Consider the following 25,138-nt stretch of genomic DNA (forward strand, 5'->3'; position numbering starts at 1 on the left):
GCTCCATAGGGTTCCTGAGGCTGTAACTCCTTACAGGCACACACTGCCTTCTATTTCTCCTAAGGCGTGGCTGGTAGGTTTGAACTGCCAATCTTCCTGTGAGTCGCCCAACACCTCCCTGCCTCCCTAAGAAACTCACTGCCATCAAGTTGATTCTGACCCATAGCACACCTATAGGACAGCCTAGAACTGCCCCTTGGGGTTTCCAGGGCTATAAAGTTTTATGGGAAGAGAAAGCCTCGTCTTTCTCCTACGGAGACAACGGTGGGTTCTAACTGCCGACTTACTGGTCAGCAGTGAAATGTGTAGCCCATCACATCACCCGGGGCTCCTCATTGGACCCACCAAATCCAAAATGATTTCAGGTCAACACGTAATGGATCTAAAAGTCGTGAGTGAGGACAATGGCATGATTTCTTTGCACACGGTCCCTGAGACCTGGCATGTGCTTTACGACGGTTAGAGACCATCCAGTTGGTTCCAACTCACAGCAACCCCATGTGGTGAAGCGGAATTGCCAAGTGGGTGTTCTTGGCACATCACCAAGTCTTCTTGCTAAGAGAGCTGCTGGGTGGGTTCCAGCTTTGGGGTTGCAGGTGAGCACTTAACCAGTGCACCACAGGGCTCCTTATTCCACATTTACAACACGATTCAGACTAGGCTAGTGGCTGCTGCAGATGTAGCCCAGATCAATCTAAACTACTCTGCCCAGTTATCCTTCTTTGGTCTTGTCAGCCAACAATGGCCACACCCGTAGCGAGCATTGAACCCAACCCTCTACCCAGTGGTTCTTAACCTTCCTAATGTTACGACCCTTTCATACCATTCCTCATGTGATGGTGATCCCCCAACCATAAAATTACTTTTGTTGCTGCTTCATAACTTTCATTTTGCCACTGTTATGAATTGGGTGACCCCTGTGAAATCGTCGTCGGACCCCCAAAGGGATCGTGACCCACAGGTTGAGAACCGCTGTAAATCTAGCTCCTTTCATCACCCTATATATACCTACCTTCTATACCTCTGTTGATGGGTGCTCACCCAGCACGGTGGTCTCTTATCTCCCTTCTTATTCTTCCCCAATTCATGATGTTCCAGTGAATTCTCCAACCAATAGCGAGCTTAAAATAAGTGTAGCAGAGTTTTGTGGACTCTGCATTGGTCACTGTTATAACCTTCCATGTCTTCTCGCTAATTAGGTTTTAATCTATTTACAAGTCAAGGGATATGTTTTATATTTTCTTAGCATTAGTAAACACCACAATCAGTATATAATACCTAGAACCATTGTTAGCGCTCCATAAATATTTACTGGTTGGTTGAAGCGATCAAACCTGTCCAAAAGACAGCATGCTTTTATCTCTGTTCCATTCTGTGGCTAGCCTCGCTTCAGGACAAAAGCTTGAGTTCAAATGGTCTTCTCTTCGGCTTTGGCCATTCTCTAAACTACAGAGCAAACAAGAGGCCTGTTTCTCTTGAAGCTCACAAAAACTCAGAGTAGCTATTTGCACTTTCTTGTCTTATCAGCCCAGATGTCTTGACGTTATCTTATAGGCCAATGTAATGGACATCCTCTGTCATTTTCTTTCTTATTTTTTCCACGAACAATTTTCATTTTATTTCCTTTCAGGTTTGTTTTTCTTCAGCTTCTAATCTTTACGTAGGCTTTGGAGGAGGTCGTGGGGCAGCACCTGCAGGTCTAAACCGAGGTGGGGGGGTTCGGTCCTTCTGGGCTTCATGTGACCGGTTCCTGACCACCTTGCTGTGAATGGCACAACTCACACAGTCATGCAGCTTCACGTACAGCTTGGGAAGCGGGTATGCGTCAAAGACACTCACTTCGGAAATGTCTCTGACGGCCGCAGCTCCACTATGTTTCTTATGACGAACTTCTTAATGGCCTTGTCTTTGGGCACGCAGCGGGTGCAGTTCGTGCAGCGGATGGGCTGCACATGGCCGTGGCCTTTCTTGGCACGGCCGTTGTTTCGCCTTTTTTTGTCATCTCGGAAGCGGGAACGCAAGAGAAAAAGCCCTCTGTCATTTTCTGATGGTCTGTTTGCACATTCAGCTTGCAAGCAGTTTACTCAGACGCGAGAACACAATCTTGCAATTTAGGGATTCTGCCACCAGATGGGGACGGGGCATCTTGCTCAAGGTTACACAATCCAGATGGCAAGACATCTACCAAAGGCTCGTGGTTTAATACCGAGGCTTATAGAATCGGTTGCAAATTCAAAATTCAAAAGAATTCTTTGGTACCTTTGCAATGTCTCCTTAACTACTGTTTATCACAGCATGACTTTATGCGTTTCCCGTATAATCATTCCTCTCAGATAATCATTCATCATTCCCCTCTCCTTTGGTATCTCAAAGTCAAACAGCCCTTGGACTAAACAAACAAACCTGTTTTTCAGAACTACAGGTGTAAAGAAGTTTTAAGCAGCATTTTAATCAATTTCTAGCCTCTGCTAAATTCTTCCACTTTGGACACTCAGCCTGCCCAGTTTGATCACCCGAGGTGGACAGAGGAACCGTGCCCTGTGTTGCTCGGCTGCGTGGGCCAGAGGCAGGTCCTCTGGTGGGACGTGAGGGGGGGATGCTGCTCCTGAGAACTGGCCTTGGGTGCCACAGTGCCGTCCTGCCAGGCGCCATTCCTTTTTATTCGAAGGATGTTTCCTTTCTTCCGGTCCCGGGGTGGAGATGGGAGGCGCTGTGCACGTGTTCAGATAGTCACTCGCACTCACGCGAGGTCATCCTCTTTGAGGAGCTGCCAAATCCACCTCACGGCAGGTCTCTCTGATCTACGTAAACCTAGTGATGCTTCCGAGGACTGCGGCTTCCCACAGCGCCTCGTGAAACACGAGCAAAATCTCATCCTCAGAATCTCAGTCACTCCCTTTCTCCTTCCAAAGCAGGCAGGGAAAGCCTCCATATTGATTTTCTGAATTTAGGATAGCAAGAGACCAGAGAAGCAAATGTGACGACAATGCCCAACACACTTAAAATAGAATCGCAATGCCTGACGGTCCCAGTGATGTCATACCTCTGGGAGCCGCAGGTGGCACTGCACCGTCCTCTCCCACCAGCATCCGCCCATGCCCACTGGGCACCAGCTGGCAGATCCTTGGCTCACCCAGCTCTCTCCTGCCTCTATCGTTTCTCTCGGCCACCTTAGAAGCCTCAGCAAAAAGATCCCTTTCTCAGCCTACGCCGAGAACCCTTTTGAAAGCAGCCTTCCTTCCCTGCCCAGCCCCTCAACCCTGTGAATCTTCCATAGCCTCTGTGGCTACAGTCGTGCGGCTGGCGCAGGGCTGGGCAGTGTTTCCTGTTGGATCTAACACCTAACAGCCACAATCATCACTGCCGGGATTTACCAGAGTTACTCGTGTGATTACGTGTTCATTCCCTTTCTCCTCGCTCTCCGTTCGCACTAACATTGCCAACACCACAAAACAAAACACTGCACTGCCATTGAGTGGACTCCAACTCGTAGCAACTCTGTAACTGTGGGTTTCTGAAACAGTAAGCTTTCAGGGGAACAGAAAGCCTCATCGTTCTCTCTCGGAGTGGTGAATGGGTTCAAACCGCTCACCTTGTGGTTAGCCGCTCATCTTGTAACTACTATTCCTCCCAGGCTCCCTGGCCCATACTGAGGCTGTGCCAAACACAAAGCGAGCATTCCGGAACATTTGTGGGACAGCTTACACGGATTCAGATGTTCTCGTTCTTTCCCCACGGACCATGTGCTGAGTGACCCTGATTCGTTAATCAGAGAATTAGCATCTTGGAGATTTTTGTTCTGCCTTTACCTCTCTTCAATTCTGAGGAAGGTCCGTGTCGCCAATGAAAGCGCTTCAAGCTGGAAGCAATGGTGTGTGTGTGTGTGTGTGTGTTGGGGAGGATCATGAATGGAGAGTTCTCCTGACATCGAACCCTCATTGTCATATGATCCTTGTGAATGCCTACAGTCACACACAGGAGTGCGTATTATCCAGTGCATTTCTCCTGGAACCTTAGGCTCTGACTACCTGCAACTCTCCCTAAAGCACGGTGGCTTTAGGGCGACAACTCTGGGGACAGAGAGATCCACATCAGAATCTGGCTCTGTCACTTCCTAGTCCCCTGACCTTGGGCAAGCGGTTTCTTCCCAAAGGTCAGCTTCTTCATCCACGCACAATGGGGATGCGAGGAGCCCCGACCTTGTAGACTGGCTGTGGGATTGAGTGGAGAATCAAGGTCAAGGACTTGGGACAGTGCCCTGCACAGAACGCCACACGCACAGGAGCCGCTCTCTTCCCTCGCTAGCTTTTCTTCAGGGTTATTTTTACCAGCGGATGTCACTGTGAGCGCAGGGTGTCCTCGGAGTTCCGGAAAGCCAGTCGGTGCACAGTGCTCCTCCGAGAATGGGGCGTGTGGTCTGGGCAGGAGAAAGGGCCTCCTCCCACCTCCTCCAAAATCCAAACTCACAGCCACGAGGGCTTCAGACTCACTGTGACCCTCCAGGGCAGGGTAGAACTGCGGTTGTCTGCGGCAGCCGCTCTTCCCAGAAGCAGAAAGCCTCCTCTTTCTCTCCTGCCTCCCACCCGAGTGATTCCCACACGCCTACCTCTCCCTGGTCAGCTTGCGGCACGCAGGGACAGCTGTTACTGTGACAACCCCTTGGGGGTGGTATTGGAATGGAATGAATGGGGTTCTAGCCCCATCTCAGGTTAGCAGGGGTAATGGGGTGCAGAATGCCAGAAAACAAAAGATCAAGTAAGTCCCCCCAAGCAACAGACAGCAGAAGCTCACCGTCATCGGTTGATGTTAATTGGTCGTGACTCCAGAGCAGCGGTTCTCAATCTGTGGGTCGCGAGCCCTTTGGGGAGTCAAACGACCCTTTCACGGGGGGTCGCCGGATTCATAACAGTAGCAAATGACAGTGATGAAGTAGCAACGAAAATAATATTGTGGTTGGGGGCTCACCACCACATGAGGAACTGTATGAAAGGGTCGAGCCATTAGGAAGGTTGAGAACCACTGCTGTGGAGGACAGTGTAGGACGGCCTCTCTTGGGTTCTGGGGACTGTCCCGATTTATGGAGGTGGACTGCCTCAGCCTCATCTTCGCCCTCAGAGCTGCCAGTGGTTTCAAACTGCTGACCCGGTGGTTCACAACCCAGTGCACAGGGAAACCTGAAAAAGGTCTCTATGCGACTGCCCATCTCAAAGAGGGGTCTGAGGAGACAGCTCCCCTCCTCTTTAGCTTTGCCGCCTCTCCCAGGAGCTCAGTGACGCTAACGAGCTGTTATGAGTGACTGTAAAGGACTGTAGACCACACAGGCCAGCCTGTGCTTTAAACGCTGAAGTATAAAAAGCACTACCATGCATAAAACCATAGCATGGCTTATTAATCACCTGCAAATGTATCCTGGGCAAAAATAACTGAAAAAGAATGAAATCAACCAGGTGTCCATGCACGCTAAGGGACTCACAGGAAGAAGTTCTGGCAGCAAATGATCTTAGGCAGGCGAACGTCCTATTGCCTTGTGATTCAGACTCCCTGCGGGGAAAATGAGGACCGGGCAGCTTTTGCCAAGGGCCACAACCACAGAACTGGAATTCAGCTGAACGAAAGCTGGGCCTGACAGGACAGGATGCCATGCCCACCCGGCACGCTCCTGGAACAGGAGGGAATGGGATGTGTGTCCTGCTCAGGTGAGTGGGCGTGGCTCCTCCCTCTGCCACGCCAGCTGACTCTGCCCACAGGGAAAGAGGGGTGTGCCCCCCCAGGGAGGGTTACCTTCACAAACTGCACATCACTGAGGATGTGGACCGAGTAGTCGGGTGTGTAGAGGTTGTTGCTGCTGCTGTACAGCTGGGTGTTGCTCCCCCCACCATCGCTGCGCTCGCGGCTCGGAGACTCGCAGCGATTCAGCCCGCTGCAGCGGGAAGGGGACCGGTTGACTGCAGATGTTGAGCGGAAAGCCACGGGAGAGGAGATGAAGACGAGACAAAGAGGGGTGGGAGGGGAGGAAGAAAAGGGGGGCAGGAAGGAGAGAGAAAGAGAGGTACTGTTTACTGAGGCCCCGCTGGACCATGGAGGGTGGAGATGGCTCCTTGCCCTTCCCATTAGAGCTGTGGAAAAAGGGAGTTGGGCTGGCTATGTGGATAGTCCCCAGGAGGCGATATTTAAGCTAGGGACCCCGGGCACCGCTCTTCTTAGTTTTCTCCCACTCCCTAAACCACGGAGGGGTACAGAGGTGGTCCATTGCTGCTCTTGGCTCTGCGCTCGCAGGCAAACACCACCCCAGAGCAGAGAAGGATGGTGGTATCGTGAGCAGTGTCATTTGCAACACCAGACGTCATGACCCTCCATTTTGAGGCGCTATTTTCTAGAACCTCTATTTATGGATCTTAGTTTTTGAAAGATCAACCCTTAGGTTTGCCCTCAGAACGAGGATTCACAGCACGGCTAGCAGGCACCCCCACCCCCACCCCCCACCCCCACCCCCGGACACATTTTAGCTTGCCCCAACATTTGCCACGTCTGGGGCATGCAGACAAATGGAGGCCCACAAAACATGTGGACGCAGATTTAAAAGTCAAAAATATGTTAGGAAACTGTTAAAACATGCTTTTGGCTTGTCCTCGATTCATATCCCAGCGTAATCGCCTGGGAAACTGAGTTTGATTTCGACTCCCTTGAGTTCCGTCCAGCAAGCATGGCAGCATGTGGAGAGGCAGCCGCTGGCCTTCGGACCCCTCCTCCAGTCCTGGGTGGTCTGGGTGGGGATGTCCAGGGCCCTGGAGGTCTGAAATGGGGCCTAGAAGGCATAGGTTCTGTTTGGGCACAAACCTTGGCCTTGTAGACTCCTGGCCCCTGGAGTAGTGCATACCTGAGGTGGGCCCAAGTGGGAATGTCCAAAGGGTGGGCCAGCTCAGGGCTCCTTCTGGCTTATTAGGTCAGAGGGAGGAACTGGAATGCCCTGCAGGCCTTCTGTCCGAATGCCTTCTCCGCGCTCAGCGTCAGGTGGTTTTTCCGTTTTTAAGGTCCCACATTAAGTGAAAAAACACTTTTGGGGAAAGTTCAATCAGGACCAGGACTGTGCCGACTGGATCAATAGAAGAGGGCATCCTGGCACTTAATCAACCACAGAATAACTTGACCGGCGAGCCTGCAGAGTGTCCAGTCTCTCTGCCTTCCAGCTGTTCCCACTCCGCATTTCTTCCCCCAGAGGGCTAGGACGCTGCCCGCCTGCATAACACAGGCTTAGTTCAGGGCCCTCAAGTGAAGAATCAGATTCTTCATAGACGCGGGTCGTGGTTTTTTCAGGGCAGAACTTGGGGAGACACGATGGATGAGACAATGCTATCATCCATCAAAGCATCTGATCCGCATCTACTTGGAATGCAGCCCCGAAGGTGGCCCAGCTGTGTCCCACCAAACGATGACTGTTGTCTGGCAGGTCATGCAGCCGAAAGATGAAAGTAAGAGCAGGTTGGATAGTTTTCTCGTTAGAGCCACAGTGACCTTGGTTGATGTCATTAGAGAATTAAGTTCGCTTCCAGTCTCCTCTCTGCAAAGGTCATTCACAGACTCCTTGTTCCTTTAGCCAGAGACCCAGGGGTCGGGTCCCTTGACTTCTGATTCCACCGACCTACCTCGGGGTTCCTGCTCTCTCTACCTCTCCGTCTACACACCACTCATGCCCCTTACGATCTGCTCACACTTCAGTTGTCAGCCATAGACCACTATATTGGAAGAAAATCCAAACTCTGTGTTGTAGCCTCTCATTCCTGTAGGACCTGGTCTTACCTTCCTTCCTGTCTGATCTCCTGCTGGCCCTTCCATGTTCTTCCCACACTCGGCTCTAGCCCACAGCCCCCTTGGGAATTCTCAACCATGCAAGCTTCCTTCACCTCGGCAGATGCCATTCCACCATTCCACACACGGTCCTTACAAAACTCAACCCACTCCCAGCCAGCTGATTCGGACTCAGAGTAGTCGGACAGGCCAGGGCGGAGGGTAGAACCGACGTCGTGCGATTCTGAGGCTGCAGCCTTCCTGGGAGCAGGAGGTCTTGTCTTTCTCTCAAGGAGCGAATAGTGGGTTCTACCTGCTGAGCTTTCTGCTGGCAGCTGAAACCCGCTCACCACCAGGGCTCCTGAAACGCTGAGCTCGGTGCCCAATCTCAGTCACCGGGGCTCACTTTTCTGAAGTCCTTGTTTGGCAATCCTAAGGAGCTTCCCATGTTCCGCTCTCTCTGCCCCCTGGCCATTCCTTCAAACCCCTTTCCCCAGGTTTCCGTTCATTACAGGTTTATACTTATTTGTTAGTTAGGTCTACTCCATTTAACTAGACATTTTCCATGAGGGCAGGGTCTTGTCTTTTCTGTTCACCATTATATGCTCTGAACTCAGTACAGTGCCTGGGCCTCTTAAACTATTATTATTTAAAAATGTATTGTTAATTGGGAGTTAATACATATATCATTCCACAGTTCCATCACATCAAGCGTTATCGTACAATTGCCGCCCCAATCAGTTTCCAAACCTTCCCTTTCTTCCTGGACTCCTTGACATCATCTCCCTTCTTAAAATATTCTTATTCAGAAGATAAATGTTGATTTCAAGGAGGGTTCAGAGCTCTCTCATCCTCCTAGAATCAAAGCCCCTTCTCTGGGATCTAAAGTCCTCCTGGGAAGGCTGATTTCTCCAAGGGGTTCTCAGGTGGGTCGCCAGATAAAGGCTAATGTGAAAATAGAATCAAGGGCACCAAGAAGCCTGGGGCCTTGACCACTGACTTGAGGAGGAAGCCACTGGAAGCACGAGGATTTCTGTTTTCTGATCATCCAGTAAGAGCATATGCAATAGGGACTCGCGAGTTCCACCACTCGGGCTCTGATCTATCCGGTGATGGAGAACCAGGCCCTCTTCCAGAGTGACAAGGGATCAAGAGGGGCAGTGATGGCACCCTGCAGAACAGAGTCAACCCTCAGGGTGATTGCAAATGTCAATACCCTTAGGCAGAAAAAATGCGACTCATCTCTGGCTCTGGCGCCCTTGAGGACAAACGGACGAGTTTGGGTTTGGCTACACTCATCTGCGGCTGTTCTCGGGTCACGGCTGGCTCTGGAAATCTGCAGTGTTTCCTCTGGGGCTCGTTGTAGAACAGGGATGCAGAGCATCTGGTAGAACAGCTGCGGCTTCAACATGTGATTGGAGCCTGGGACATTATACCTCCACCCTCGTGGGTCTTGACCTCCAACCAGTTGGGAACATAACCGGCATGAAAGAGCATGCGCCGGACCTGCGGGTCCAGTCACCCTGGGAAAGAACCTCGCTCTCTGAGCATCTGCGCTTGACCTAGTCTGGCATTCCAGTTAGCTTCCCGCATCCTGCTCCAGCGAGTGCTACCCCATCAGGGAGGAGGGAAGGCACACAGAGCCCTGTCTACCAAGCCCCTTGCATCCACAGAAGCATCCAACGAGAGGCAGCATTCCCATTCCCACAGAGCTTACCGCTCCTCATTGGCACCCAGGGCAGGTATGTTACACTGCCGTTACTAACAGGGACTCGCATGTCAAACACAAGCGACAACATTGCTATATGGGAGGAGAAACATGCCTTTTTTTTTTTTTTTTAAGTAAAAACAATGCTATAGAAGGGTTATTCCCCAAACTCGAATGGACTCCCAGCAAACCCCAAAAGCTACAATTGTTTTATGGAGGTCGGGTCTATGAAAGCAATTTTGAAAGGCACAAGGAGCCCTCCTTTCATGACAGAGTGCTGGCTCCCTCGACTGTCGTGCAGGACCCATGTGTCCGTCCCCAGAGCCCGACATTCCTCACTAGGTAGGGCTGCTGATGAGTCGGCATTTTGGTAATTGTCCACATACACTCGGAGCAAGAGAAATGGAAATACTTTTCATAAAAAAGAGAAGAAATCAGTAACAGACGAGTGCCAGCAGCATGGCAAACTCGTTCAAGTTGTCTAATTCCCCCTGGCATTTCCTAAGAGCACAGAGGCACAGCTTGGGGCGGGGGAGTGAGGAGAAAAGCATGTTCGGTGCAAAGCGGCCTGAAAAGAAGAGAGATACAAAACCAGCAATGGATGTGTAAAGTGGGCCCACAGACCTGCCCACAGGAGCGTCGCCTCATGGTCAGAGGAGCCCTTACCCCCTTGGGTTCTTTTATCAGACCCTCAAGCTGGCTCTGATGAGACTGGGGATGAGAGCGGGGTGTTCTGCCCCACAGCCTCCCGGGCAACGGGGAGCTGTGGGGAACCTCATTCTTGCAGCTGCTGCTGGGGTCAGTCTGCACGGGATACTTTCCCTAGTTGGCCACAGGGGAAGTTGCTAAGGCTGAGGTTGAGAAGACATTGGGGTACAATTTTGTGTGTGTGTGTGTATGTGTAAGTAGATTTCACATTGTCCTTGGAACCGGACGGGGTCTCCTCTCACTGTGCCCTAATAGGAAGGAACTCTGAAAACCTATTTACAGATGTGTAGACTCTTGCTTCCCTTGTGCTCCTGTGCCCACGGAGCCTTCGCCATTCTTTCCGGAGAGGAGGACCCAAGTTACAGAAGTTGAATGCCCCATCTCCCTCCTTGGTCTGAGGATTTGAGGGGAAAGTGGGGTCCGGTGGCTGTCTGCTCACATCTTTGGAAGCATCAGTGAGGGAAGAGGGGCACAGCCCACTTTGGTCACGGTCGTGATGTCACGGGCCATCTGTACTTTCCAAACTGGATGGGAGAGCTTAATTACACGGGCTCGAGAACAAACTCGTATTGTTAAAATTCATCATTCCAGGGTAATATTTAACATCACACAACCAAATGCTCCCTGTGAAAGCTCTGTTCAGGCTACCATCTGAATTCTGCAAGTCGGCCCGAGTCAGGGGCCCAGATGAGCTCACTCAGGTTTCAGGGAGCTCTAATGGGTCCCAAATGTTTTCGATAAAAGAGCCAGCCCAAAGGAATATTTCCCCTTACCCTATTGCACAGAGCCCAAAGATTATTTTAGGGCATCCCTTCATCTTCTGGGAGAAAACGATCCCCAGGGATCCATCCGCAAGTCCATCACAGAGGGGCTACCGAGCACTGAACAACACTGGGCTTGGTGGCCGTTTCCTGCACTGTGCCTTGTCCATGCCCAGGCCTCTCCGTTAGCAGTGAGCAGCTTTAACCACTGCAGCTCCAGTGCGGAATGCCAAAGTCTCTCCCAGCTTTGGAGAAGAAAGGGGGAGTGGCTATGGGGGAGGGAGAGGGATGATAGCTGCCACTTCCCTTTCCTTGGACCAATCAGAAGTGTCCCTTGAGAGAATGCACCTTAAAGATGGCAAAGGACACCACCCTCTACAGGTACCCCTCGGGAGGCAGATGTGGCAGTCGGCTTCCATGCCGACGCACAGCTCTGGAAAGCACCCAGAGCTGTTCTGACGCACAGCTCTGGAAAGCACCCAGAGCTGTTCTGCTCCGTCCAACCGGAGCTCTGTGCATCGGCGTCGACTCTATAGCCATGGCTGTGATTTCAGTTTGGGTCTACATGTAATTCACAAGCCACTCCCTCATCCCAAACTAAAGCTGAAAGAGACAGAGGCCCCCCTCCCCACCCATGGATATCGACGGTGCAAAGACTGATGGCTGGCCGTAACCTAGTGGAAACACCATACTCGGCAGAACGCTGCTTCCAAAATGCAAATTCCTCTAGGGGCCACAAAGTACCTACATTCAGAAGGGCAGCGGGCTTCCCCAAGCAATCAGAAAGCAGCCTCTCACAGTCTTGGATTCCAGTCCCAGGCTCCGGGCTTTCAATTCTCCACACCTGTTTCTTCCCTTCCTGCTTTCCCACAATAAGTCTTGTCGAACTCATGGGAGGGTGGGACTCCAATGAACCGAGGACAAAGACAGCGTTCTCTTTCAGCCTACAGGTCCTTTCAGTTTCTTGGGCTGATCTTTTCCCTTGGGTAAGGTGGGGGCAAGACCGAACAAGGTTGTGGTTGTGGGTTTCTGTGAGTTGTTGTCAAGCTGATGCCGACTCACAGCAACTTAGGTGTGCACAGTAGAACTGTTTCATAGAGGGGAGTTTTTTTTTCTGGGTGTGTGTGAGCATTTAATTAAGTAATTTTTGATACTTGATAGGGTTTTCAAACGAGCCCTGGAGGTGCCATAAGTTCAGCCTTGGACTGCTAACTGCAAGGTTCAGTGGTTCAAATCTATCAGCCCCTTCTTGGGAGAGCGCGGAGGCTGTCTGCTCCTGTCAACACTGATAGTCTTGGATTCTAGGGAGTTCTGCTCTGTCCTAGAAGGTGGCTAGGGGTCAGAATCACCGATGGCAGTGGGTCTCGGGTCACAGGCATTTCAAGGCTGTGATTTTTTCAAAAACAGAACACTAGACCTGTCTTCTGAGTGGGTTTGAACTGCCAACCTTTTGGCTAGCAGTTGGGTGTTTGTTGGTCACCACCCAAACCAAAATATACATGCACTATATAGTATCTGGTGTGCCATTAGAAATGGGGTCAGGGGTGTCAAGGAGCTCGACAAGAACTTCTTATTTCTAGCGATATGGAGCAGAAAGCCAGAGCCACAGTGGTGATGCCGTGGCACTGGTCCTGCAGTGGCACTGGTCCTGCAGGTGTCACCCGACTGCTGGCAAGCCTTGGCGGTTGGCTAATGATAGAGACCAGACCAAGGAAGGCATTGTTCCTGCCTGTCTTTCCTGCACCTACAGAGTGAAGGCAAGAGTCAGGCCAAGCTGGCTCCGCTCTTATTAGCTCATAATCAGCTCTGATGAATGAGCTGTGCTTTTTGCATCAGGTTGCTAACCAACGGCAAGGTTGGTAGTGTGAAACCGCTAGCCACTCCTCAGGAGCAAGATGCGGGCTTCTACTGCTCTGCAGAATCACAGTCTCGGAAACGCACAGGAGGGCGGGTCTACTCTGTCCCTGTAGGGTCACTGGGAGCTGGAATCGACTCGATGGCAGTGAGCTTGGTGCGTACCTGGGAAACTGCAATTCTCTAGGTGGCCTGGTGAGCTACAGGTGAATTGGTCTTCTGAGTCAAAAGCGGGCACCTTGACTTTTCGGCTGGATTCCCACAGTTCACTCCTGGCATTCATCAGGAGGCAGGGGCATGTGACAGGATCTGGACGCGCCATGGTGTGGCCATTTCTGATTCTGTCGGCAGGCAGGGGTAGATGGTTTAGCTGCTGAGGGCCCCAGATTGGCATCTTGCTCTGGCTTGACTGTTTCTGTAGCCAAAGGCATGCGCACTCACGAAGTGAGGACAATTGTATTTCTTGGTGGAAAACCGCCATCAAGGGAGAGAGCAAACTTCAGAGATATCGGACACAGTGGTTACCTTGTCTTGTATAGATCAACATGGGAACCAGCTGGGGTTTGATGGGAAAACTTTATTGGGGAGCCAGCAGGAGCCCGCATCTATACTTCTGAATATGAGGTCTCAAGACAGAGCCCCTTTGAAGGTTGAGGGTCAACGGCAGACTGGGAAAGACTGCGGAATCCAGGCGAGGCAGCCCCTGACGGCACTGCCTCCTGTCACCCTCGTTCACAAGTTCGCTGCCTTCGACAGGGGGCAGCCTGAGCACTTCTCTCTCGCTGTCCGTCTCTGGCAGGTTCCTGCCTGGCACAGGTGCTGCCCTCGGCTGGCTTGACTATCTAACTGGATTCCTAGTGACTAAGGGCAAGGCAGGATCTCAGAGCCATTCCCTGGTATCAGGATAAGTGACCCAGATGTATTACCCACTGCCATTGAGTCGGTTCCACCGTGTAGCAGCCCTATATGACCGAGTTCCCGAGGCGGTCCATCTTTACGGGCGCAGACAGCCCCAGCTTTCTCCTGCGGAGCGGCCCAGGGGCTCAAGAGGTTCGCATCACCAAGCATTTGGTTAGCAGCCCAGCACCAACCCCCCAGTGCCAAGCATGGCTCTTGAATCAGATGTATAAAGGGAAGCGGACATTAAGGCCGTGTTCCAAGTGCAGGACAGTTTAAAAGACATACATTCTTGGTCTGGTTGTTACTTGCCTTGTGAGCCTAAAAGATCGACGTCTGTAGACAAAAACAATAAAGAGAGTTAACGGACTGGTCAGCTCCATCCCATTCTACGCAGTCATTGAGTCCAGCGCGTCGCTCTCTCAGGAGCCGCTCTGCCCCCGCGGGGGGGAAAAAAATTTCGTAACTTCCGTTTCATAAACCAGAATGATTACACCTAATGAGCAGGTGCTTTGATTTTTAATGTTTGGATTTTACATAGCGCATCCTTTGGGTGAGCAGAGCCAGAGAGAACGATACTGGTCACGAAGTACTCTGACTTGGAAGGTGTGGGTGGGGGTCAGAGCAGAGACCCGATGGGAGGGAAAGTTGGCGGGGGAATTCGGCATCATATCTTCTGTTCTTGTGTTTTTTACCTGCCCCACCCACTGTCCCCCCCCTCTCCAATGTGCAGATACAGATGCATTTAGTTTCGGCCACATGCCCCCCCCACCCCCATGTGCAGACACAGATGCATTTCTGGGAGCTAGTTTTACACACGACGCCACTGGACCAGCACCACCAGGGCTGTGGGTGCAAAGGTGCCGTGCCCCAGCCACAGGGGTGTCTACTGGAGAGACTGGTCTTCATGCAGGACAGTGACACACGCCAAAGGCCCCCCTCGCGCCCCCCATAAGCCCACTGGCTCTTGGGAGACCGGAGACACCATGCATGATTACCTGGCGAGCCTGCCAGAGACTCCCCTCTGCTGAAGGCGAAGGTACGAGACACAGAGACGGGCACTAAAGGGCCAGGGGCCAAGGATTTGTGAAGCGCCCGGGGGAAGATAAACACAAAAGGAGAGAGACAAAGAGCAAAGTAGGTGAGATGGTGGGTCCTGGAGCTGCCCAACATTCCAGTTCTCTGCCAGGAAAGGAGCCTGCCTCCGGGAGTGTGGGCGGGGCGCCTTCTTCCTCAGCACTTTCCAGAAAGTCAAGGGAACAAACTGGGTGTGGCCCCACTTCTTCTGGAAAGACATACCATGCTCTTACAGGGCATCCGAGATGCCAGGGACAAGAACAGGCAGTGCCCAGTGGGCAGCACGTGCAGGCAGCATCCTCTTAAGCCAGCAAACGTACTGGTGGCTCAGTGCTGCATTGGCACCAGGCTCTCGCAGCTGCCCCATGTCCTGTTCACCTGTGGAAAGGCACCAGCATGGGCATTCAGAGTCCTGGCAACAAAGGGCATGCTTTCTTTACAGACATCCTTGGGGGCAGATGGATCCTGCCTTGGACTCTTTGGCGTGTCCTCTGTGGGCACACGGTTGGTGAGGACCTCACTCTGTTTGGCTAGAGGGCTCCGCCCAAAGCTGTGTATCAGCTTCGTACTTTGAATCAACGCAATGAATTCAAATCTAGACACTTCTTGGCAAGCACATGTACTCTCAAGCATCGTCCCTCTTTCGGTCTCCCTTGTTCGTCTCTCTCTTTCCCCACAGGGTTTAAAGTGGTGGTGGCTGCCCTTATGGGGTCTGGGTGGGGTAGAACATGGTGCCGCCGCCCAATTCATTGCCCACCTTGACCCTGACCAAGTCACTCTTCTGGGCGGGAATCTGCCTCCATCTTCCTCCTCTGACTGTTCCCTGAACTCCAGTTAAGGAACTAGGGTGAAGCTAGCCTTCAGGGGACTCACATGCAGCAATAGGCCACATCTACCATCTTTATTGGCTGAATGGGATGGTTTGATCTGAAACGACCCATATGTGCAACGGATGGGCAGCAGAGGGGAAGAGGGCTTTATATCTAGCTGATACCATTTACTCTGATAAGAGGTGTTAAGGAATATTTGAATGGGCCCCCAACATGGCGTGACACACTGGAGTAAGGAAACCCAATCTTAAGAATGACTATGGCTCTTCGTGGGCTGCAGAAGTGAATGCACATGTTGTCACCCAGGTAGGATAGTTGTCTCCCTGCCTGCACACCACGTGTGCATCCGTTCTAGCTAGGTTGAGCTCTCCCAAAGTTCTGCTAGGGAGCTGGGCTCACCATGATCCTCCTGGGAGAGTTGGCTACTGTTGAGAGGCTAAAGGAGGAAGAAGCTCCCTTCATCTTGTACTGGGAAATCAGAGAGACTTCCTTATCAACCTCAAGTCCTTCTTTGAGAGAGAGGCCATTCTTTACCCTTAAAGGGGGATCAAGTTCAGGCTGGCTGTAAAGACCAGGCTTGTTCACTAGGCCAAGGACCTACAAGGGTTCACTGCCCAATGGCTCAGTCTTCAGAGCTTCCTGCTCCCGGTTCTTGATCCGTAAGGGTACTGGAAGGCTGGACCCCAAGCAGAGCATCCAGCTGCCACAACTGTAGGCTACGGCCACCCATTACAGCTAGTTCACACTTCTGTCTGCTCAGTGTGTGTGTGTGCGTGCGTGTAGAGTTTAGTGTAAGGATGAACACACGTCTCTTCAACTCACTGGGCTAACTCGCTTTCTTTTTTCTCTTTAAGATTTATAAAGATACTCAGAAGCATCACCAGCTTCTGTCTAGTTAACCAGGTCCAGAGAAGAGATCAGTGTTGCAAGTTTATTCCTGCCTCACTGATGAAATGGAAAGACTTTGACCCAAACGACGAGAGACAGGAAGGAAGTCACATTTGCAGGGGCCATTCTTTATCCGCCTTTTATTTCTTGATTGTAAATCAAAAGACGGTCATGATCTAGACTGGGAAGGCGGGGGGCCTTCTGCAGCACTCGTTTCTCAGGGTGCCCACCTCTTTGGGTGTTTAGGGGCAGAGAGAACAGGACCAAGGTTCATTCGATTCCTGGATGTTACTCGACCTTGAGGGCGCGCCTCTCCAAAGGCAGCCTGGACTCCCTCAGAGACGCTGACTGTGAGGGAGGGAGGGGATCTCTGAGTAGCGAGGCGGAGGCCAACCCTCACAGCGCAGCCACGGTCTTAGACTGAGTACCGACACTGCCGTCATTTCAACCCCTCTGGAACCCTGGTGGACACGCGCTCGCTTGCATGATCCCATCGTACAGAGCTAATCCCACTGAAGTGCTTCCGTGTTTCTCAGTGCGGGCAGGTCCATGGATTGGGTCCCACTGGGCAAGGATGTGGTGTGACAGGAGGAATTGCTCCAACCTTCCCACTGAGAGATTCCATTCTGGAATCTGGTGGATTGAAAACTCTCTCTCTCTCTCTGTGAATTCATTGGGACCCTGAGGCGCAGCTAGGTCACTAACTAGCTGGCTGATCGGAAGCAACGTATTTCTTCAGTTTCTTGGTGTTCCCATATACCATGGACTGAGAGAACACGCTTTGGGACCCTCTGATCAATGCCAACAGAAAGCACTACGTAAAAATAAACAAAAAATTTTTTGATGAAAGAAAACACCCCAGGTCGTATTAAAATGAGTGTGGCAACATTAGGAAGGCGCAGTTGATAGCAAAGGAAACTCCACCCCCAGGGACTGAGCCAGAACGCTAGAGAAATCCTTCTCTCTGGATCGCACGTACTGCACAATCCATGCCATGCTCTCTGACCATGCCCCCCACTCCCCCAGACAAGTGCAAGAATCCACCGAGGAAGCAGTCAGACGGCTCAGCACAGAGAGGACCAAGCGGATCAGCCCCCAGCCCCACTGTCATCATGCGTGGTTGGCTCACAGACACCTCGCTGCCAGCTGCCACCCTGGCAAACAAGGGAAGAGAAGCAGAGAAGCAGGGTATCGCACCAGCGTGGGATCGACACCCCAAGATCCCGCAGTCGACTCTTACGGAGGGCAATGCTCCCCAACACACACACACACACACACACACACACACACACACACACACACACGATGGCTTCCACAAGTAAAGGCCAGTTGGAGAACTGTCAGAGTGGAGATGGGAAGGGTCAACCTCGACCAAGGCCCACACCTCCCCTGCTGGCACATCCCCTGGCAGGTGGTAGGAATCGGTGGCCCACCCGCACAGAGAAGCCAAGAAGCAGCAGAGGTCATTGCACACACACAGGCACGAAGCCCCCATGGCCTGTGGGTACCTGGCAGGAAGCAGTGTTCCTGGCACAGCGCCACCAAGAGGCCGCCAGTTTTTAGGGTTGCCCCAGCCCTGGCTCAGAGTGCCGGGTCCAGATGCTGAGATGGGACTATGGTGGGGAGCACGAGGAAGGGGTTTGTGGGATACATACGAAAGATGGAGGATCCCGCCAGACTTCCGACCTTCCGCACGTCGTTATCTGAGGACAGAGGGAGGCAGTGGGTTTCAGAGGCAACACAGCCAACACACCTTCTTCCAGGAGTGCCCTCCTCTCCCACCCCGTCCCTAGTCCCACCCAGCCTTATAAACGGCAGGCCATCGACTGGAAGGGACGAACCCGAATATAAAAAGCACAATAAACTCCTCTGTGCGTCCTGAAAAATACCATTACCCATCCTTCACATTTGACAGCAACGCCTCCTACCCTCTACATCCACAAACACGCCGTGGATAAAAAAGCGATTTGGCCCCATTTTTGCAGAGGATGACACGGAAGCTCAGCAGTTTAAACGGCCCACCCCAGGTCACATGCTTGTCCTGCAGTGGCCCCCTCGGATCCCCAGGGAGCTCTGGTCTGCCGTGGGAATACCTGAGCAAGCAGTGGTCACGATGGCTGGGACACCGTAGTAGGTAAAGGCTCCATTCTCGAAGCGCAGGCCCTCCTTGCCAACCTCCACCTCCACTTTACCCTGGAGAGAGAGGGACGCACAAGCACGTCTAGTGATATGATTTATTAGTACTTAAAAACATCATTTTACTGAGGCTTGTACAGCTCTTACCACCATCCATCCATCCATCCATCCATCCATTGTATCAAGCACATGTGTACATTTGTTGCCATCATCATTTTCAAAACATTTTCTTTTTACTTGAGCCCTTGGTATCAGCTCCTCATTTCCCCCCTCCTTTCTCCCTCCCTCTCAAATCCTTGATAATTTATAAATTATTATTTTTTCATGTCTTACACTGACCGATGTCTCCCTTATGATTTATTATTTTCTAAAACATGCTGGCAGCCCTATTTACATGCAATTCACTCATCATAAAACTCAATGGTTACACCGTACTGTGGAGAGTCACGCGGCCCTCACCGCCATCTATTTTAGAACGCCGCTCTATGACGGACAGTACCCTGATCATATCTGCCTCGATGACAAAGGGATGAAGTCCTTATCACAGGAGGGCATGACTTCTGTCCACAGGCGTCTTCCAGAAACAACGCCTTCGCAGCATCGGTTAGCTCGGAAGGCCTCATCCAGCCATACATACGATAAGCACTTTCTGCACCCTCGAACAGCCTTCCCAGGAGAGAGGACAGTTGGCTAAGCCTGGGCTCCAGCCTGGGGTCCTCAGGCTGGTGGAGACGAAAGGGAACCGGTGAAGCTGTTTCCTTCATCACCAGCAATAATGAAGCCAGGAGGCGCAGGTGGGCAGCATTGAGTGCAAAGCGAGTGAGGCACAGCCCCGCCCCTCCTCAGCCTGCAGAGGCCCTGGTTGGCCCTCAGAGCCCCACCTAACGGCCCCTACCTGCAGGAGCAGCACGAAGTAGTCCACCGGGCGGTTACGCTGATACAGGTAGTGCTCCGGAGCCTTCTTGTTCTTCTCGTCAAACTTCAGCTCCTGGATCACGTGCGGATGTTTCAAGAGCCGGAGCAGGATCTTCTCCGAAAGGTACAGAGACTTAAAGGGCTCCACTTCTAGGGGAGAGGGGGAGGCAAGCACCGTCTGGGTCCGGCCCGCGCCAATGTGGCAGCTGGGAAGACCCAGATTGCCCGGGCACAACCACCCCTCTACGTGCTCCTGGGGCACCAAGCGGACAGGGCTTCTGTGACCAACCAGGGTGGGGCATTGGAAACCCTAGTGTGTAACTGAGGGCCTTCCCTGTGCCTCCAGGGGGATGTGTCCCCACACTGCCGCCTCGGGAGAAGCAGTGCCCACTTGGGTAGCGTCGGCTTCATCATTGCTTTTCTCTCTCAGTTTAGTTCAAGGTGGGCATGGGTCACTCAGCTCTCTGGGCAAGGAGGCGCTTACTGCTGTTAAAATTTACAAGCCACTTGGTCTGGCTTGTTTATGTGACATATTTCCGTGGAATGACATGAAACCCCATGTGCGTAGCGACAGTTCCTTACTTAAGTCGTGGCTGTCAATTATGTGCAGCACATAATTGTATCATGTAACACCTACATGGTGGTATCGTGTAACGTGCCATCAGATATCCCATCATACGAATGTTAACGAGTTGCATGCTCTCTATCAGTGTGTCCCGCAGCGGAAGATACCTCCCAGGGGTGGGGGGCACTTGGATGATCCAGAGGGGCTTTAAGAGCAGATACCTACGCTTCATCCTGGATCGTGGGCTATGCAACACGTTTTTCATGGGTGGGGGTGGGGGTGGGGAGCACTGACTAATTTTGTGTGTGTGTGAGAAGGGGGTGGTAGGCTGAGAACGTTTGGGAACCTATGTTCTATCTTATATTACGTTACATTATATATTAATAGATACAGCAGCTTTCCTCTGGAAAATTTGATAGCCAATAGTTAAAACCGCAACAACAACACGGTGTGTAGAACACAGTGAAAACCCTGCTTTCAAGAGGGTCCCGTTAACATCCTTCAACTCTGCCACCCCGGGAACCGAGCTCGCATTTCTCAGGTACTCACTATTAACATTGGATGGAACTGACTGGGTGGCACGGGGTTTTCTTAATGACTTGCCTGTGGAGCACTAGTATGAGGGACTGAATATCCACATGGCATTGAACGGCGGCACGATCGATTAGGCCAGCCCCTCCGTCAGGCATGGGTAAGAGGAGGGAATATCCACAGACAAATGTTATCGGAGTGGTTTCTCTTGGGACCCCCTCTCCTGTATCTTAGACACTAGCTCACACACGGCCCCTGGTGGGCATGAGACCCCAGGGCCTTGTTGTTGGGTTGGACGATGCCTGCTTCCCCCCACATTGACTCCAGGACAGGGGCCACCCTCCGGCTCCAGCCAGGATGAGCAGAGGAAGGTAAATGGACTACAGAGGTCTGTGTAGCTCTTGCCCAGAGTGGGAGAGAGAAAGGCAGAGTGAGCCGGCCTCCCTAGGAGATCAAGAGCATGTGGCATCCCAGAACAGCCGTGCTCAGTCCTGGCTGCTCAAGGCAATTAGCTGATTCAGAGTGATTGGTGTCTGGGTCCCACCTGATGATTCTGCCGTGCGTGATCTGGGAGGGATGGAGCCGAGTACCCTGAGTGCCTTGAATGAACACAGCCAGGAGTGAGAAACTCCTGGAAGAACTGGAAAGCAACACGAGAGCCGCCTGCTGGCAGACACAGGTGGGCAGCGTCCTACCTGTAGCCATGAAGCGGTGTGTGGCCAGCAGGAGCTGCGGCGAGATCTTCACCCTCATCTCGGAGTCCGAGAGCTTGAACAAGGAGAAGTCGTGCCGCTTCCTCTCCCGGTGGGGGACCCTCTGCTTCTTGCGGTTGTCGGCTGCAGGATCACAAGGGACAGAAGGCAGCTGTCTCAGAGGCTAGCTCAGCATTACCGGTCTTTGAAGGTTTTCCCGGAGTCACACTGGGCCCAGGCCTCCTTTTGGACCACGTGGATTTCTGCAAATCTCAACTTTAGGTGACATTACATCTCCTTCCCAGAGAGCAGCAGGATGTTGAAAGGACTCGAGGGTGGGCGATCAGCTATAACGGTCTCAGTGTTACTTCCACTGAAACAGATAGTGGGAAAGGGCACACCCAAGACCAGGTGTTGAGACTATGAAGAGAGAAGGGGTGGAGTTCAGCCTGTCAATCAGGTCACAGCTAGATGACCACATTTGGAGGTGCTAAGGAAATAAATAGCTTGCTGGAGGGGGGACACACACTTCCTGGGAGACATTCCTGCTGATGAGACACACGGAGCTATGCTAGTGCCCTGGAGCTGAAGAAGCCATGAGGGATGCTCACGGTGCCACTGGATCCACAAGACTTTCCACCCACTGGCCTGTGATCTTCCTCCACTGGCAACATTGCATGGCTGTGTGAGTCTAAAAAGGAATTTATGGACTAGTATCGACATATGGGATAATATCAGACTTATGGACTTGATCTGGACTGGGCTGGGATGTTTTCTCAATGTACAATTACTTTTTATATAAAGGTCTTTCCTCTACACACTTTGCTCCTGGAGGGTGAGGGGCGAGGGGGTGAAAGGAACAGGGACACGAGGCGGCCACCCAGGCCGGTGCTTAAAAAGCCCTTTGGGTGTTGCACTTAGGTTGTGAGGTGGGCGAGCTCCCCGACACTCTCCACTGCACCCTGATGTTTTGGGGTGAGAGGCTGGGCAGTGGAATCCCAGGTATTGCAGGGATCTGGGTGGGCAATGAGACAAAACAAGGGCAACACGAGGGAACAGACACCAGGACAGAGAGAGAGGCCGCTAGGCACTCTCTGAGGTGTCCTTTGTGTCTGTCTCTCGGTCCTGGATCCATCTAAGGGCCAAAGTGCAAACAAGCAAAGCCATTGCCGCTGAGGCAGTTCTGACTCATGGCAAGCCTCGGTGTACAGAGCAGTGCTGGGCTCTGGGTGGTTTCCTATGGCTGTGCGCGTTCTGAACGCAGACCGCCAGGCCTGGCTCTCCTGGGGCTGATGCGTAGGTGGGTTCCGGCTGCCAATCCTGAGGTTAGCAGTCCAGGGCAAACCATTCGTGCACGCGCTCCCAGGGACTCACTGCCAGCGTAACGACCGAGCAGCGGGACCGAGCAGCGCTGCCACGGCGGATTTCCGAGGCTGTCAATCTTTACAGGAGCAGAAAGCCTCATCTTCCTCCTGAGGAGTGGCTGGTGGGTTCCGAACTGCTGGCAAAAGGTGGCTGACCCAACGCAGTACCTGGGGCTGCCCCTGGCGCTCTTTCACAGGCGTCTCTGCGCGTGCCGCAGGAAGGCCGGGTGGCGGCGACGCCTGCGCACTTACTGTAGAGGTCCGTCTCGTCCAGGATTTCCGACTTGATGATCTCCTCTATGATGTCCTCCAGGGTGACGATGCCCATCACCTCGTAGAAGGGGTCCCCTTCTCCCTCGTTGTTCACCCGCTGGACAATGGCCAGGTGAGACTTTCCTAGAGGGGAAATTCAATCAGTTGCACATCCGGGCCCTTTCTCAGACAGCTTCCCTTAGGGGAGAATCCGCTGAGGCTACTGTCCTATCAGGACCAGACGCTTCTGGGCCAGCCTTCAAATACCCAATTTGTGTGCCAACTCTTTTAATTGCCAGTCGTATACTTTTACAATCTCTCGTCTCTCTTAGCAAAGTTACTGGCTCCATCCACCACAGTCACCCGCTCCTTTTCTTTGAATTTTCGCATGTGAGCATGTGTGTCTTAGCAATAGGAGGCTGAAAAATCTTAATGAAAAAACTAGAATGTGGAGTCAGAGAACTGGGTGAGCAGCAAACCCCCCCTCCCCAAACACACAAACACAATCACAGTTACTCTCTGTGCAACTAACAGGTGCAAATCATTACACCTTGAGCGAGTCTGTTTTCTCATCCAGAATTGGGAAGGGATGTCAGTATGGTGATTTTAAAACGTCCCCAGACTCTTTACTGGTCCTTCCACAGAGACATATGGTCTCTATCCCCCCCCTCGCCCCCCTTTGAGTCTGGGTGGATCCAGTAGAGAACGGGGGGTGGGGGGGTGGGGGACTTGGCTGTTAGGTGACTTCTGAGGCTGGGTCCCCGGAAACACTGAGAAGTCCCATGACAACTGAGGCTGCAAGTGCTTACGTCTGCAGTCTGCCAGCGAACCCACCAAAATGCCAGGCAGCCTGGCACAGTCGCTACCTTGGAAGGGGCTCCACTCAACCCAGCAGATCCAGCCCCACCCTTCCAAGTCACCTCCAGCTACAGGACCCTGGCACCCGAAGACGCAGAGACGAGCCATTCCCACAGTGCTGCCGGGCCCAGGGGCACAATAAAGGGCCGCAGCTTCATGCTCTATGGTTGGGACTGGGCTGCTAGCAGCAATGGTAATGAGCACAACCACTCCTCATAACCACGACGCTCATGGTCTAAGGCACACGTGAAAGAGTTTGCAAGCTAGAAAGGTAGATTTGTTATTTAATTTATATTTATTTTGTTTTTAGGTGGTAATAATCATAAGAGCTAATGTTTACAGAGCAAGTCCTGGTTTAAGCGCGCTTAGCACGTGTTCAAGGAGTCCTTGGTGGCCTGTGGGTTAAGGCGCTGAACTGTTACTAGCAAGGTCACTGGCTGCATCTCAGAAGATGAGGCGATCTAGATTTATTCTTGTAGATTTACACAGCCCCGGGCACCCGACACAGCAGCGGTTCTCAACCTGTGGGTTGCAACCCCTTTGGGGGCCCAACGACCCTTTCACAGGGGTTGCCCGATTCATAACAGTAGCCAAATTCCAGTGATGAAGTAGCAACAAAAATTTTATGGTTGGGGGGGTCACCGCCACATGAGGAACTGTATTAAAGGGTTGTGGCATTGGGTAGGTTGAGAACCAGTGCTCTAGAAGGTCTCTGTGAGTCGGCTGACTTGATAGCAGTGGGTTTTAATATGTATTAATTCATTCAATCCTCACAACAGCCCCTAGGGCAGGGCAAGTATTGTCTTCACTTTAGAGGTGCGCCTTCATGTCAGGCACTGTGTGATTAAGTAATGTGTTTAAAGTCCCACGGCCTGTAAGTAAGTGGCAGAGCTGGATCACGAACTAGGTAACTAGGTACAGCCCTAAGCTGGAGCCTAGTGTTGGATTACCCAATAAGCAAGGTAACTTGTGCTTACTAACTAATCTGGAGGAAAACATTTCACTTATTCTGCCTCTCAGATTAGTGAGCACCTGTCCCTCTCCCAACCTTCCTCCAGAATCAAAGCCTCTTTCCAAATTTATAATCCTTGGCAGGAACAAAGTACCCAGTAAGCATGGTACACTGACTGGCTTGTGCTTCCTTAGCAAGCTATTTGCTCACTACAGATTAACAAGTAAGTTTTGATTATTGGGTAACCCGCCCTGCTCGGGCCCTAAGTCTTCCTATACCGTGTGGCTTCACATGACTTTGGTTTATCATGTGCAGGTACACGTCCCAGTCCTGTTTCAAAGATGCTCGGGATGGGTGAGGTGGGT

The 25,138-nt window shown here is 52.1% G+C and overlaps 1 protein-coding gene and 1 pseudogene across 4 annotated transcripts in view; both read right to left on the reverse strand.

Annotated features, from left to right (window-relative positions):
• CNNM1 (cyclin and CBS domain divalent metal cation transport mediator 1) overlaps positions 1-25,138 on the reverse strand; it is a 70,663-nt gene that overhangs the window by 12,674 nt on the left and 32,851 nt on the right. Inside the window, exons 2-9 of one of the 4 annotated variants that reach the window (XM_045291361.1) lie at positions 22,964-23,107; positions 21,351-21,491; positions 19,540-19,709; positions 18,602-18,701; positions 18,164-18,211; positions 14,712-14,774; positions 14,026-14,049; positions 5,782-5,945 (exon numbers count right to left, since the gene is read on the reverse strand). In XM_045291361.1, coding sequence (XP_045147296.1) covers positions 5,782-5,945; positions 14,026-14,049; positions 14,712-14,774; positions 18,164-18,211; positions 18,602-18,701; positions 19,540-19,709; positions 21,351-21,491; positions 22,964-23,107 — 854 coding nt within the window. The remainder of the gene's footprint in view (positions 1-5,781; positions 5,946-14,025; positions 14,050-14,711; positions 14,775-18,163; positions 18,212-18,601; positions 18,702-19,539; positions 19,710-21,350; positions 21,492-22,963; positions 23,108-25,138) is intronic. The other 3 variants (XM_045291363.1, XM_004701006.3, XM_004701005.3) reach the window with 3 other exon arrangements.
• LOC105978427 lies at positions 1,604-2,754 on the reverse strand (annotated as a pseudogene).

Source organism: Echinops telfairi, unplaced genomic scaffold (genome assembly GCF_000313985.2).
Source record: "Echinops telfairi isolate 266 unplaced genomic scaffold, ASM31398v2 ScPeMD7_70;HRSCAF=299, whole genome shotgun sequence".
Lineage (NCBI taxonomy): Eukaryota > Metazoa > Chordata > Mammalia > Afrosoricida > Tenrecidae > Echinops > Echinops telfairi.